General features: G+C 34.1%; 1 protein-coding gene across 1 annotated transcript in view; it reads right to left on the bottom strand.

Annotated features, from left to right (window-relative positions):
• Positions 1-12500, bottom strand: part of LOC149798755 (uncharacterized) — a 30486-nt gene extending 17986 nt beyond the window's left edge. Inside the window, exon 1 of the mRNA XM_089957629.1 lies at positions 12398-12500. Coding sequence (XP_089813755.1) covers positions 12398-12411 — 14 coding nt within the window. The 5' untranslated portion in view covers positions 12412-12500. The remainder of the gene's footprint in view (positions 1-12397) is intronic.
• Between the last annotated feature and the right edge of the window lie 205 nt (positions 12501-12705).

The raw sequence follows: 12705 nt of genomic DNA, 5'->3' as shown, positions 1-12705 counted from the left end.
ATTTCCTAGAACCAGACCCAAATAAAATATGTTTACCATAACTAACGATCTGAATAATGAATCAACACAGTCTCATAGAGAAAAATTAGCTATGTATTATGTTGTTTACAAAATACATGTTACTGGTCAGGTACACCATGACCTTGATTTTTCGACAAAGTTTAGTACAAAATACAGATTTAAATAACATACAATCATTAAGAAAAAAGCAAGAATTAATACAAATATACATAACAGGAAGGTTATGAGATCTTAACATGTAAAGTAATAAAATTCATGAAATAATATGCAAGATAAGCATGTATTATACCTAGTTCAGTTTTCCTAGTGCCTAAGTTACAAAATGTGTGATCCATGCATGTAGCAGTTTTGTGTTATTCTTCTTGGATTTTAAATGCCACACCCTGTGTTCTCTGTTATGGTAGAACAGCTACAAGGGAGGTAACTATGTAGCAAAATACCTGTAATATGCATTTACACATATGAATCTCTTTTCTGTTATGCAGGGACGCTACTCTCAGTATTGTAATTATTTTCGGTTTTAAAATAAGTAACAGAAAGAAATGAGACAAACAATTTATTAAAATCAAGAGTTTTTTATTTCATTAAATTACAAAGTGAAAATTCAGGAAAAAAAGTATTGTGAATTAATCCAATAAGCCAAAAAAGTTTTATCACTATCCAAAAATATAGAATGTCCAAATGAACTCCAATAGTCTTGAATGTTCTGATTCTGGCACTCATTCTTGAAGAGGAAAGTGTTGAAATATTTATTTGCTATAGCTAGAACTAAGCAAGGAGAAGACAGCAGACTACAGAAAAGATTATACTTCTCAGAGAGAAAAAAACAGTGCATGTGAGTTTACAAAATCATATAACACAAACAAAAGAAAAAGGAAAAACTTTGTGAGGCATTATGCGTTCAGAAAAATCTTGTGCAACTTGTGCAAAGATCATGGCAATGCATAGCAGGAACACAGAAATGTCTGAACTAGAGAAACACTACATAATAAGGAGGAAAGAATCAAAGATGGGACCATTTTTGGAGTGTTAATTCTTACCCAAATGGATGAAAGAAATTAACATGACAGAAATTCAATTGGAAATATGACCATCCATGGTGACGATAATGGTACCCCAATAAATAAGGAATCCAGCTTTTCAGAATTTTGTGGAGGTGTTACATAAGAACGGGGAAAAAGGGATCCATCTTAAGACCAAAAGGAACAGAATCCCCTAAGGATGCAAGGAGATAGGAGAACTAGTAAGTATTAAGGAACCATTACCCATTTTGAGGAAAATAAAGAAAAACTACACGTTTCAGACCTGCCATACAAAATCCCCAAACAGCCATGGAAAGGTTCAAACAAAAATTTAAGATCAAGGTCTACAACATGAGGATGGAGACACATAAAGAAAGCCAAATAAAGAACGGGGTAAGGATTTTGGAAATAGAAAAAGAGCAGATAAGGCAAATGAAACCATTATTTTTTCTACATGGTGAAGACATGGTAAAAGGTATGTATTTAATATAAAAAATTTAAGCATATATGACAAAGGGGCATGTCTCAAAAAATTGCCAAAAACAGAAAGATAGGAAAACAGACAAGAGAAAACAAACCCACATCAGTGAACTAGTGGTTTATCCCAAAATGAATGCTAAAGAATTGGAAAAGACAGGAAGGAAGAACTCCCAAGCAAGGGTGGGTCTCTGACAGACAAATGACTATCAACAGATGAGATGCAGATGATAGGGAGAAAAGAGAAGACATACTCTAAACGCTAAAGGAAAAGCATAAGTCTGATGAAACAGAAAGTACCTAAGCCACCAGCAGCAGAAGGAAGAGAGGACAAGAAGAAAGAAGAGAAAAGATGGAAGAAGGAAGATGTGGATCTATCAAGACAGAACTATAAATTGCACTTTGACGAGGAATTAAACGACACTTACTCTGACATTTCAGCTGCAATACTGATAACATTATCAATCTCTTTATCTTTCTACATGTTTTTATACATATATTTACCACCATGTCGTCCAATTCTGCACGTCAGGTAATTCTGCACAACGATATAATATTCCTGTAAACATTGGATCATGTGTTCTTTTTGGCTGAAAATCCAATTTGTATCAAGAAAGAAAATTCTTCCTTTAATTAAGGAAAATGATATTCATAAAGTGTGCAAAAATATCCCACATTTCTACCTTGACTGCATATGAAAATGTGGTTTCTAAATGTCAGCAATAAGATCACTCCATGACTTTCTTGAACTTGTAACACAGAAAATCCTATTTGCTATATATCTTTTAGAATCATAAAATTAATGCATTATATAAAAGATGGAAATATATGCCTTAAAACAATACTGCATTTTAATCCAAGTTTCCATTTTTGCAAGAAGCTGTCCCAAACATACAAAATCGTCTGCTATCCAAAATGTGAACTTGCCACTAGAATGGGATTTTCAAGAAATTTCCCAGCATATAGTCTGTTTCTAATTTTTTGAGTGATTTTTTTCCCACAAAAATGAGACATCATAAACACATTACATCCTATTCATTGTTGGTTCTCTTCAACATAATAGCTTATTTTTTTTATAAAATGTTTAACTTTACTAATTTTTTACATGATCAGTTTAGTTTGCTTAATATCTCTTGCCATTTATTGGCATTGTTATGTTGAATTTGGTAAAACCAGCTATAAACCTGACCTAATTACTTGTCCAAAATGCTGAGAAAAACAGTCCAAAGTAATGCATTTCATTTCCAAAGCCCGATTAATAAACATTACATCTTTTCAAAGCTATGTGCAGAACGAGCAGGCAAATAGTGAGTCATGAAAACACAGGGATGGTATCCGGTGTGTCCAAAATTATTATTTTGAACAGAATATTCTGGTGACAACTGTCTCTTTTCAAATGGTAAGCATTACAGTATTTTATTTTCATAAATTGGTCGAATTCTATATGTGTTTTGCTTCAATATTGGTGACGGAAACCTTAGGTGCATAGAAATGCCTGACATCATTGTATATATGTCAAAAGAGCACAGATGCACATACCTGACAATATAATTAAGACAACCAGGCTAAATTTGGAAAAAGCCCAACTTAAATTTAGCAAGAAACATGTAAAATTTTAAGCTTCTTATCAAACCACAAGCTGACCTCAGGGCAGAGGTCACTCTTCAAACTTAACTTGCAGGAATAAGGGAAGGAAATCGGACAAACAGAAAACTGTCTAAAGGGAAATAAATAGGAAGCATGTAAAGAACATCAACAAATTACTAACTCTTTATAATCATGCAATAACACCTTTGGGCATTCAGACCATTCTCTAAAGTTATAACCAGCTATATATGCTGTGACAGACTAAGATCTGTGCACAAACAAAGAATGTTCTGATCATGTACTACAATGATGCAATCCAAAATATCTTTGAATGAGTTCACAATAATCCAAAATAGTCTGTTTGTCCAACATTCAATCATCACTTTAGTATTTGCAATGGGTATTTTAAATAAATAATATTTGACAGACTGATCTAAAACAGGAATGAAATATTTCTTAATCAAATCCCTATTTATACACATTTTCACTTGACCTATAATGTAACAGAATATAAATAAATATACATAACATGTTATGCAGAGATATCATATTTCAATTTTGTTACGATGATGGTCTTGGAATTTTTAAAAGATTGTGGTTTAAATAAACCAGTTTAACTTTGTATTTAAGGATTTTACCGTATGTGCCTTTATTGTTGTTTGTATGCCTTTCTTAGGATACCTACACCCACACTGCACTATGCAGATATATACATGTAGCAGGGCTGTGTCATTAAACTCTGCATACATATATACTCATGTTCAACTAATGCATACCATGTTTTGTATCTAAGGTTATTGACAATTTAAAAGTTATTAATTTGTCCTTGTGCTGTCTGAAAAGATACTTTCACTGTGATTCCACCTGTTGGTTTTGTACATTGAACTTCCCAATTGCAAACACAATAGCAAGTGATGTATTATGCAGAATGACTAAAAAGTTATATTAATTACAAGAGTCTGTTAAACAAGGTTATATTAATTACAAGAGTCTGTTAAACAAGGTTATATTAATTACAGGAGTCCATCAAAAGGACTGTGGCTCTATTCATGGAAAAGAATATATAGAAATCAAAGACAAGACCAATCCTTCTAAACTGCCACATGTTGAAACACGCATTTTAGAAAAAACAAGTCCCTCAAAGGGACTGGCATTCTGCTAGTTGAAAAGAATGTCCAAGAATTAAAGAAAAGATCATTTCTTTCTTTCATCTGTCAAGTGCTGAAAATCTCTGATTTTCCTCATCAATAAAAAGATTTTCAATCTATCTACTGTGGTACAAATATTGGATGTTAGTTTGGCACCATTTTTATTAATAAACAAAGTAGACATCATTAGAAGCCATTTTGTAAAAATCTCCATGTCATAATGATTGCACATTCAGGGAGTACTGTGACAATAAAATTTCTAAGACAGTTATGGCAGCCATACTGAATGTATGACTGGCACAATTTTCATTCAGGACCAACCAGAAATCATAAATCTATTGGTAAAAAAGCCATGCTGATACAGCCCTCCATTGGACTGGAGGAGAGATAACACTATTTTCTAGATATGACTTTCTATTCTGGAGCAGTAGCAATAACAAGGTTTTTAATATGGTTGTTGTGGTGGCCATATTGGACATCAGATTGTCATCATTGTCATTTAGGACCAACTCGACCATTAGATGAATGTGTAAAGTTTCATGGCATTTCTCCAAGGAGTTTAGTAAAAGTAGCAATACCAAACTTGTGCTAATGCATGACAGTCAATGGACCATCCCATTTATCTGCTTCACTTGAAAAAAACATAAATTTTGTACATTATATAAACTTTATGAAATAGATATATGATGAATGAAGTGTCTATTTGTATGGCAGTCATGTAATAACTTTTCCAAGGCTATAAATGTTGCATTTCTGCCAAGTACCTACTGTTTGCAAAGACTATTCACATTTCTGCCATGTACCTACTGTTTGCAAAGACTATTTACATTTCTGCCAAGTACCTACTGTTTGCAAAGACTATTCACATTTCTGCCAAGTACCTACTGTTTGCAAAGACTATTCACATTTCTGCCATGTACCTAATGTTGCAAAGACTATTCACATTTCTGTCCTATACTTCAACTTGATCAACAAGTAGGTCTCCACTTTTCCCCCTTGACATTAGTGGTAGCTCTACCAGTAATGTAAAAAAACAAAAAAGCGGAGATCAATTTGTTGGTCTATGCTTCAACCACTTGCTGAGTGGGAAAAATGTGTTATCAATTGATCATTTTAGCTGTGCTGATATTTACAATGATAGAATTCAGTGGCTGAAAGGACCCCAGATGTACATGTTGTCACTGTAAGAATATATCAAAAGAACATGGCGCAATAGCTGGGCTGCAAGTTCTGATAATTTGACTAGGTGCAGAGAGGTGGAAAAATGTGCTGATATTTACAGTGACTGAGCTCAGTGGCAGAAAGACCCAGAGATGTACATGTGGTCATTTTATAAGAGTACATCAAATTTAGGTTTCACTGTGTTTAATGTGTAACAGAATTAGTAGTGCATGTGACCTCGAAATAAAGACAAATCAAGACTTAGACAAAATGCCATTTGCAAATTTGGATAAGTATTTGAGGTTAAATGGCAAATTGATGAAGATTGTAATAGGATTCAGAAGAGCGCTGACGTTGCAAACTGATAGTATGGATGGAACAGTAGCCATGTGTCAGAAAGCACATGATGCCTGGCTTAGTGTTTGGACTAAGACCTTTCCATGGATTGACAAAATTCAGTCTTACTCTAATGGGCAGACGAGCTACATGTCAATGGCGAAAATCAATGACAACCACTGGTTCTTCTTCTCATCTGGACATTTAGCCACTTTAGGTATGCCCAATATGCTTATGGGACTGCAACTTTTGCTGGTCGGACTGTTATTTTCACCAAAATTGTAGTCCTGTACTCCTAGTTTCAAAATCCTAGTGAGACCTCTGGCTTTTATCCTGTCCTGAACAATTTTTTAACAAATCTAAAATTTGTTCTGCACACTGCAGTGTAAAGAAAAACAACTGGGCATTTTCTTTTTGTCAGAATCACTTTCTGAACAGAGTCATTTTTGTGAAGACAGTAGTTCATCTAAAATTTATATTATATCATCGGCTACATTTTTATTTCCTGGTACAGATGTTTCGATTTTTTCTCTTTTCTCTATAAATTTTGTCTAGAATTTGCCTTTGATGATTTTGGTGCAGCAAAGCTATCTTCTTCATTCATCTTCAGATATCTGTTTGATGCCTTTGTCTCCCTAATACCATTTACAGCTTCACAAAGAATGTTTGTTTCTGTTTGCCAGTACATACATGCCAACCCCTGGTGAGGAAATAGTGTAATCCAAGAGGACAAAAAGAGTAATCCGAACAGAGAAAGAGTAATCCACATATAATAAAATTCAATGAGCATATATACAAAATGATTTATTTACCCCTTCTGGTCCTTTACATTAATTACTGTTTCAAATTTTCATATATAGCATTTTGAGCTATAAAAAGCATCAGCCTCTCATAATGCATTTCAAAACACTTTGTACCAGCTGAGATTATGAATGTTTTGCACACCAGTAGAGATCCAAGTGCTGGGTTACAAAGCCTGGATCTGAATTCAGTTTTATTTTTTTTTAACAATACTGAACAATCTCTCACAGTCAGCATTAGAATGATAAAGAAACATTCCTTTCATAACCTGACACAGAAGAGGAAATATATATCTTCCAGTTATTGGATCTTTTAGCTGGGAAATAAAATGCCATTGCACATCAACTCTGTCTGCAAGAAGTACATTCTCAGGTAGAATGCCATCCTGATACTTCAGGGGTTCTCCTTCTAATTTAGCAGTAACCTTTCCTGCAGGAATGTGCATCATATGACAGGACAACCTGATATGTACAATGATACAGACATTTTTCAGACTATAGAATGCAACTCCTTTATGAATTCTAGTCATCACTGATGCATTTATCAGCTTAAAACCATATACAGTTCTGCCAACTTATGTTTATTCAAAGAATTTTCAAGCAAATAAAAAATGTTTTCTCCACTGGAATCTACTGTTAATTTCTGATAATGAAAGAAGAGCACTCTGACTTTGCCCTTTTCATTGTCAAAGTCTCTTACACAGACTCAGTACAACGTTTTTCATAATCAATGCTCCTGTCTGTTGCAATACTAAATGGCCCAATTTTCATGGCTTCTGCAATTTTAAGCTAATTATCTTCTGCTAAACATCTAACAATATTAGATGATTTTGTTCTTGCAGATGCATATTTTCTGCAATTTTGGAATCAGGAAACATCCGTTTGAACAAAGGACTGGCATAGTCTTCTACTGCTAGGGGTAGTCCGTGTTCTATTAAGAACTCAGTAAATAATGCCTCTGCATTTATTAATTCTGCTTTAAAAAAGTTGTAACAAATAACCTTAGTATTTGAGTTAGTAAAACAAGCTAAATAAAGGTTTCTTTGTTTTACCATCATGACCAATATTAAAATCCTTTCCACACAGCCAACAGTGGGCATGAAGCTGCCCTAGAATGGAACGCTGTATTGTGTAATTCATGTATTCCTCTTTGAGTCTGTTTTTCTTCTATTCTAATCCATCTGTGAAATTATTTGAAAAACATTTTTGCTCTAACAAATGCATCTACTAGAATAAATCTGACTTGATCTTTAGTGCCAAATACCTACAGACTGGTTCTGTATCAGATATGAATTAAAACAAAGAATCTGAAAGCAAAGATTAAAAATTAGAAAACCAGTCTGTTCTCTCCTAACTGCATGTATGGCCTACAGCTGCTATAAATAGAAACTGAGGTCAAATGTTTGAAAGTAAAACCAGCATGTTTCTTGGAAATAGGACAGCTGCTATAAATAGAACATAATACTGTTACGAAAGTGCATGCAAGGCTACTGACAAGCATACTCTTATGTCGTAGTTACGTAGAAGCTGTCTTTTCTAGAATATGGTCTGAAAGATTAATGGGATGTTAATAAAAATAAGAAAATTATTAATTTTTGGGGAGTAGGGAAACATACCAAAAATGTGTAAACCAAATACACTTATGCGTAATGTAGTTTAAAAAAAGCGCAAAGATTATGCCATAAGCATAATGGGTGGCATGTATGCTGATAGAGCTCTCTACGCTTACTAGTTCCTTGTTGCTAGTTAATTTTTAATTCAATGTTTTGGATTTGACTGATTTCCTTAATTATATTTGTTAAATGTATTGTTTAACTTTTCATCTCATTTAAGCTTTGTGAAGCATCTATTGAATGAAAGTACCTTCTCAGGTTGTGGTTCAACTGCAGGGATGGTCCTGGCGTTTAAAAAGCTGTCGCAAAAAAAATCGTCAACCTCAATATTTTGTCGCCAATTTTCAAAAAGTGTCGCCAAAACAAGTAGTGTACATTTTTCCAAGTGTTAATTTAGTCTATTAATGTAACAGGCAATGAAAATTACAAAAGATGGGTTAGTTAATATTTTAAGCATTAACAAAATGTTACAAAGTGTTACATGAAGATCCGTTGCGATTTTAGGGCTGCCCACTTGTTGAATGCAGTTTCAAAGTCTAATTTTTCACATCTGTACATGCTGATTCTCATTAAATTCTCGAGAGATGAGATGCAGAGCTTATTTCTGATGTCAGTTTTTATGAGGTTCATCATACGGGATCCACGTTCACAGTCTACAGTGCTGACAGGTGACACTAGTAGTCTCTCAGCAGCCCCCCCCACCCCCATGGCTAGCTTCACAAAGCTTGTAGCAAATTGCTTCCTAACTCCCAAGAATGATCACTGAATACTGTATAAATTTTCTCGACAAGAAAAATAGGATCTCCATTCCCACGAATGAAACGTACACAAGTCAAAACCTGGCAATACTGGACCGTATATATAAGCATAAATTCACACCCAATTTAGGGATTCTTTCACTCCTGTATTTTGAGAAATAAATAATTATTATTAATTAAGCAAAACTGGTTTTTTTTGTTTTGTTTTTTTTGCTATTTCTTGTTGCGGAGTTTAAGTTTCTGCAGCCGTAACACGGGACTGATGGCAAAAGGAAAAGATCAATGAGTAAAATGCTGCACTGGCGACAGATGTAATTGTGATTGAGATTTTTTCCATTTGCTTTGTATTTATACACAGTAGTCGGTACTTCAAAGGTTATCAGTTTTCTATGAAGGTTCAGCAAAACTATTGTATTGGTATATGTATAAAAAAAAACAGAAGGATTAGCCATACAATTAATTGTATCTGTTCTATTCGCGTCTTCAGAAGTCGGTCAGTTGTAGGTATAGTGCGGTAGCATGATTGACTGTATCGCAGCATACAGTCCTCAGCCCAGATGTCAGCATAAGCAGATTATGATGTAACAATGCACTGTAAAGATGGGGTTGTCAATAAGAACAAAGGATCGTTTGTGTAACAGATTGATTCCAATGCATTGCTTAGTCAAGTTTGTGGCTTCCTTTCGTTCTGCCTTTTAATTTATCCAGTCCAAATCCATGATTGTATGTACAAATTAAATAACCAAAAAGTATGTCGCCAAAAAAATCGCCAGATGGGATATTTTTGTCGCCAATAAGGAAAAAAAATCGCAATTTGCGACATTGGCGAAGCCCAGGACGATCCCTGAACTGGAATGCACCTCTCTCGATAACTCGTGCACAACGGGGTACAAAAACATAGATCGCACTAATAGCGAATGTGCATGTTACTGAGGGACCTCCACAAATAAGTAGTAACACCATTCCTGCTGAATACTCGTTTAATAATCACTTTGAGAATAATTGTCGACAAAGTGATTTTTCTAACAAAGTTGTTCATTATTCTCTAAAAATTCCATTTATTTTCAAGATGCACAACATCTTAAAGATTGCTAACATTATTCCAACTGGTTTTAGCCACCTTCATGCACATGCGAAAATATTTGTGTATTATGTCACTGAATTTTGCTGTTGATAATTCTGGTTCCTTGCTTGTTATATTACAAAGGAGTTTGAAGCATGTAATTTTAAAGGCAGGGAAGCTGACTACACCATGAAACAAGATTCTTTCTTTTTTTCAAAAACTAACGACATTTATTTTGTGTAAGAATTCTATATGTCGAAACTAACTTTTTGTACTTTTCAGTTACTGGTAGCAAAATATTAATGCTGTGATTTTTATAGCAAATAATAGTTAAAATAATTCTCAACCCTGAGGATATCTCTAAGCACCAATTCAGGGTTTTGTTGAAGCTCGCTTCTGCACAATGATCTGCATCTGTGAAACAAAGCTTTTTATTTCATGAAGCATTAATTTCACTTGGCTGCCTTGCTATCTTTGATCACATTTATCATTGAGTAGCTTAATTTAAGGTAGTCTACTTATATTAAATGCACAATAATATTTATAACAGCGTTCAATTAATTAATTGAAATGAGTTCATCAGATATATAACTGGGGCCACCAGATCTTAAGCATGTAGGATTTGCATGCCTTTTAACTTTTTCTTTATTCCACATCCTTTTTTTTTATACAAAAGACGCTATTAACATAATAATACAAAGGAAGCCAGCTTTTACTTCAGTGCCTAACAACAAATACCTCTGCAAGACAAAAATCAAAACACAGTCGGCACTTAATTAGGTTCTCAGAGAAACACTCTCAAACATAGCTATTATGGATGATTGATACATTTTACATTTGAATACAAAAAAAAATAATACATTGCATTTATGATCATTACACTTAAGCTTAATTAAATCATAGAACTAAAAAAAATTTTCTTTTGATAAAAAAAGTAATTAATTGGTTTTTATTTATTAAAGTACTGCCTCAAGTAGGCATAAGTGACATTTTCATTTTGTTGAATATCGTTACTTTTGGTATACTCAAAATGTCATTTGGAAAGAAAACGTAAAAACAAATGACGACTGCATTAAAAGTTGACAATTTCATAATGTTGACTCAAATTTGAAGATCCTATCTACATTTTTCGATGACAAAATGAGCGATATATTAACTTTTCAGTTACCAATTTTTAGCTTGATTTTCTTCAAGTTCAACAAATAGAAGCCAATTTTGGGGGTATTTTCTAGTTTAAAAAATGGGATCAATGCCTGACCCTGCATTATAAGAGGGTTCGTGAGTTACTGAGGCACAAGTTATTGAGAAAGTAGTGTACATGTAATATACTTATCTTGTGCTTGTTTCATACATGTTGCATAATTTTTTGTATAAACCAGACAGTCTATTTTCTGATACAAGCAAAAAAGTCTGGTTAACAGTAGTTTCTTTATGCATTTCCCATGAACCACAAATCATTGAGAAATTCATCTTTTCCTCTATGGTTATTGCCAGCTATGTCCATTGAATGATAGTTCGCTAACTTTTAATGGTAACTGGCAGTTGTTTGTGTGAATGTGCATCTCCATCATCATCAGCTGCATCACTCTCACATGCAGACGATCCAGACAAGAACAAATACATGTAAAAATATTTTACAATGATATGTATATGTTATTGTTTTCATCTCCACTGATATGATGGTCCCTTATTTACTTTAAAATGAGGCCATTTTCACCTGGAATGTATTGACCGAGTCCATTTTGATTTGATAACCAGCACTGGTGATGAATCCAGTAACATCTGTCTTCCTAGTTTCATCCAATGTAAATACTAAATGTGGCATAATTTGTTGTCTGTTTATACAAAATAGTACTCTTTCCGATGTTTTCTTTCGGTTTGGGATATTTTACGTTTAACTTACACCATGTTTGTGGTGGATTTGGGCTGGTTTTGGGTGGATTCGGGTGGTCTGGGGCAGGTTTTGGGTGGGTTTGGGTTAGTCCTACAATGTAAGAAATAGCACATGTTGGTTTTGTTTAAGGCCTGACGCCCAAAATATAAATATCAGCGTCAAGGTCTTACCTGTAGGACTAGGTTTGGGTGAATCGTGCTGCCCTTAGTCTAACATATGAATCAGACGTGCTACCTTTAAGATGTGCGCATTATTAAAAATTACCCCAATAAATGTCCCAAAATACTGTGGGATTGTTTTGTACCTTTTGGGGAGTTTTTCGATGTGATTTTTAATTAAATTATAATTTTTAATTAAAGGTCTAAATTAAGAGACAACACAACCATGCATAATTGACAATAGGGAGAAGCTGTTCAAATCATAGCTGAAATATATCGATTCAGAAATATACATGTCAAATCACGAAACTACAATTTCAATATCTTCACAACAATTCGATCCTTATAAGTTTGCTTACGTAAGAGGATTCATTGCAAACAAAGTCAATCTCCAGCGTGCACAAACACAAATTCAAGAAATCATGAGCACCGACCACTATTGGACGTCAACTTGGAATAGTCCATTTCTCGAGAAATTATGCGCAACAACTTGGAATTTCAAATTGTTGTGCTCTATCTCGAGAAATTGCATCATTGTTTGTTCCAACTTGCAATTGGCCATATCTCTAGAAATTGCGCTCAACAAATTTCAATTCCAAATTTTCAGAGATATTAATTGGTGTGTGTGTGTGTGTGTGTGTGCATGTGTTCCGTACTTTGAAATTAC

This window comes from Sinohyriopsis cumingii, chromosome 5, assembly GCF_028554795.1.
Source record: "Sinohyriopsis cumingii isolate HCF-2022 chromosome 5, ASM2855479v2, whole genome shotgun sequence".
Lineage (NCBI taxonomy): Eukaryota > Metazoa > Mollusca > Bivalvia > Unionida > Unionidae > Sinohyriopsis > Sinohyriopsis cumingii.
This window is presented reverse-complemented; position numbering and strand designations above follow the sequence as displayed.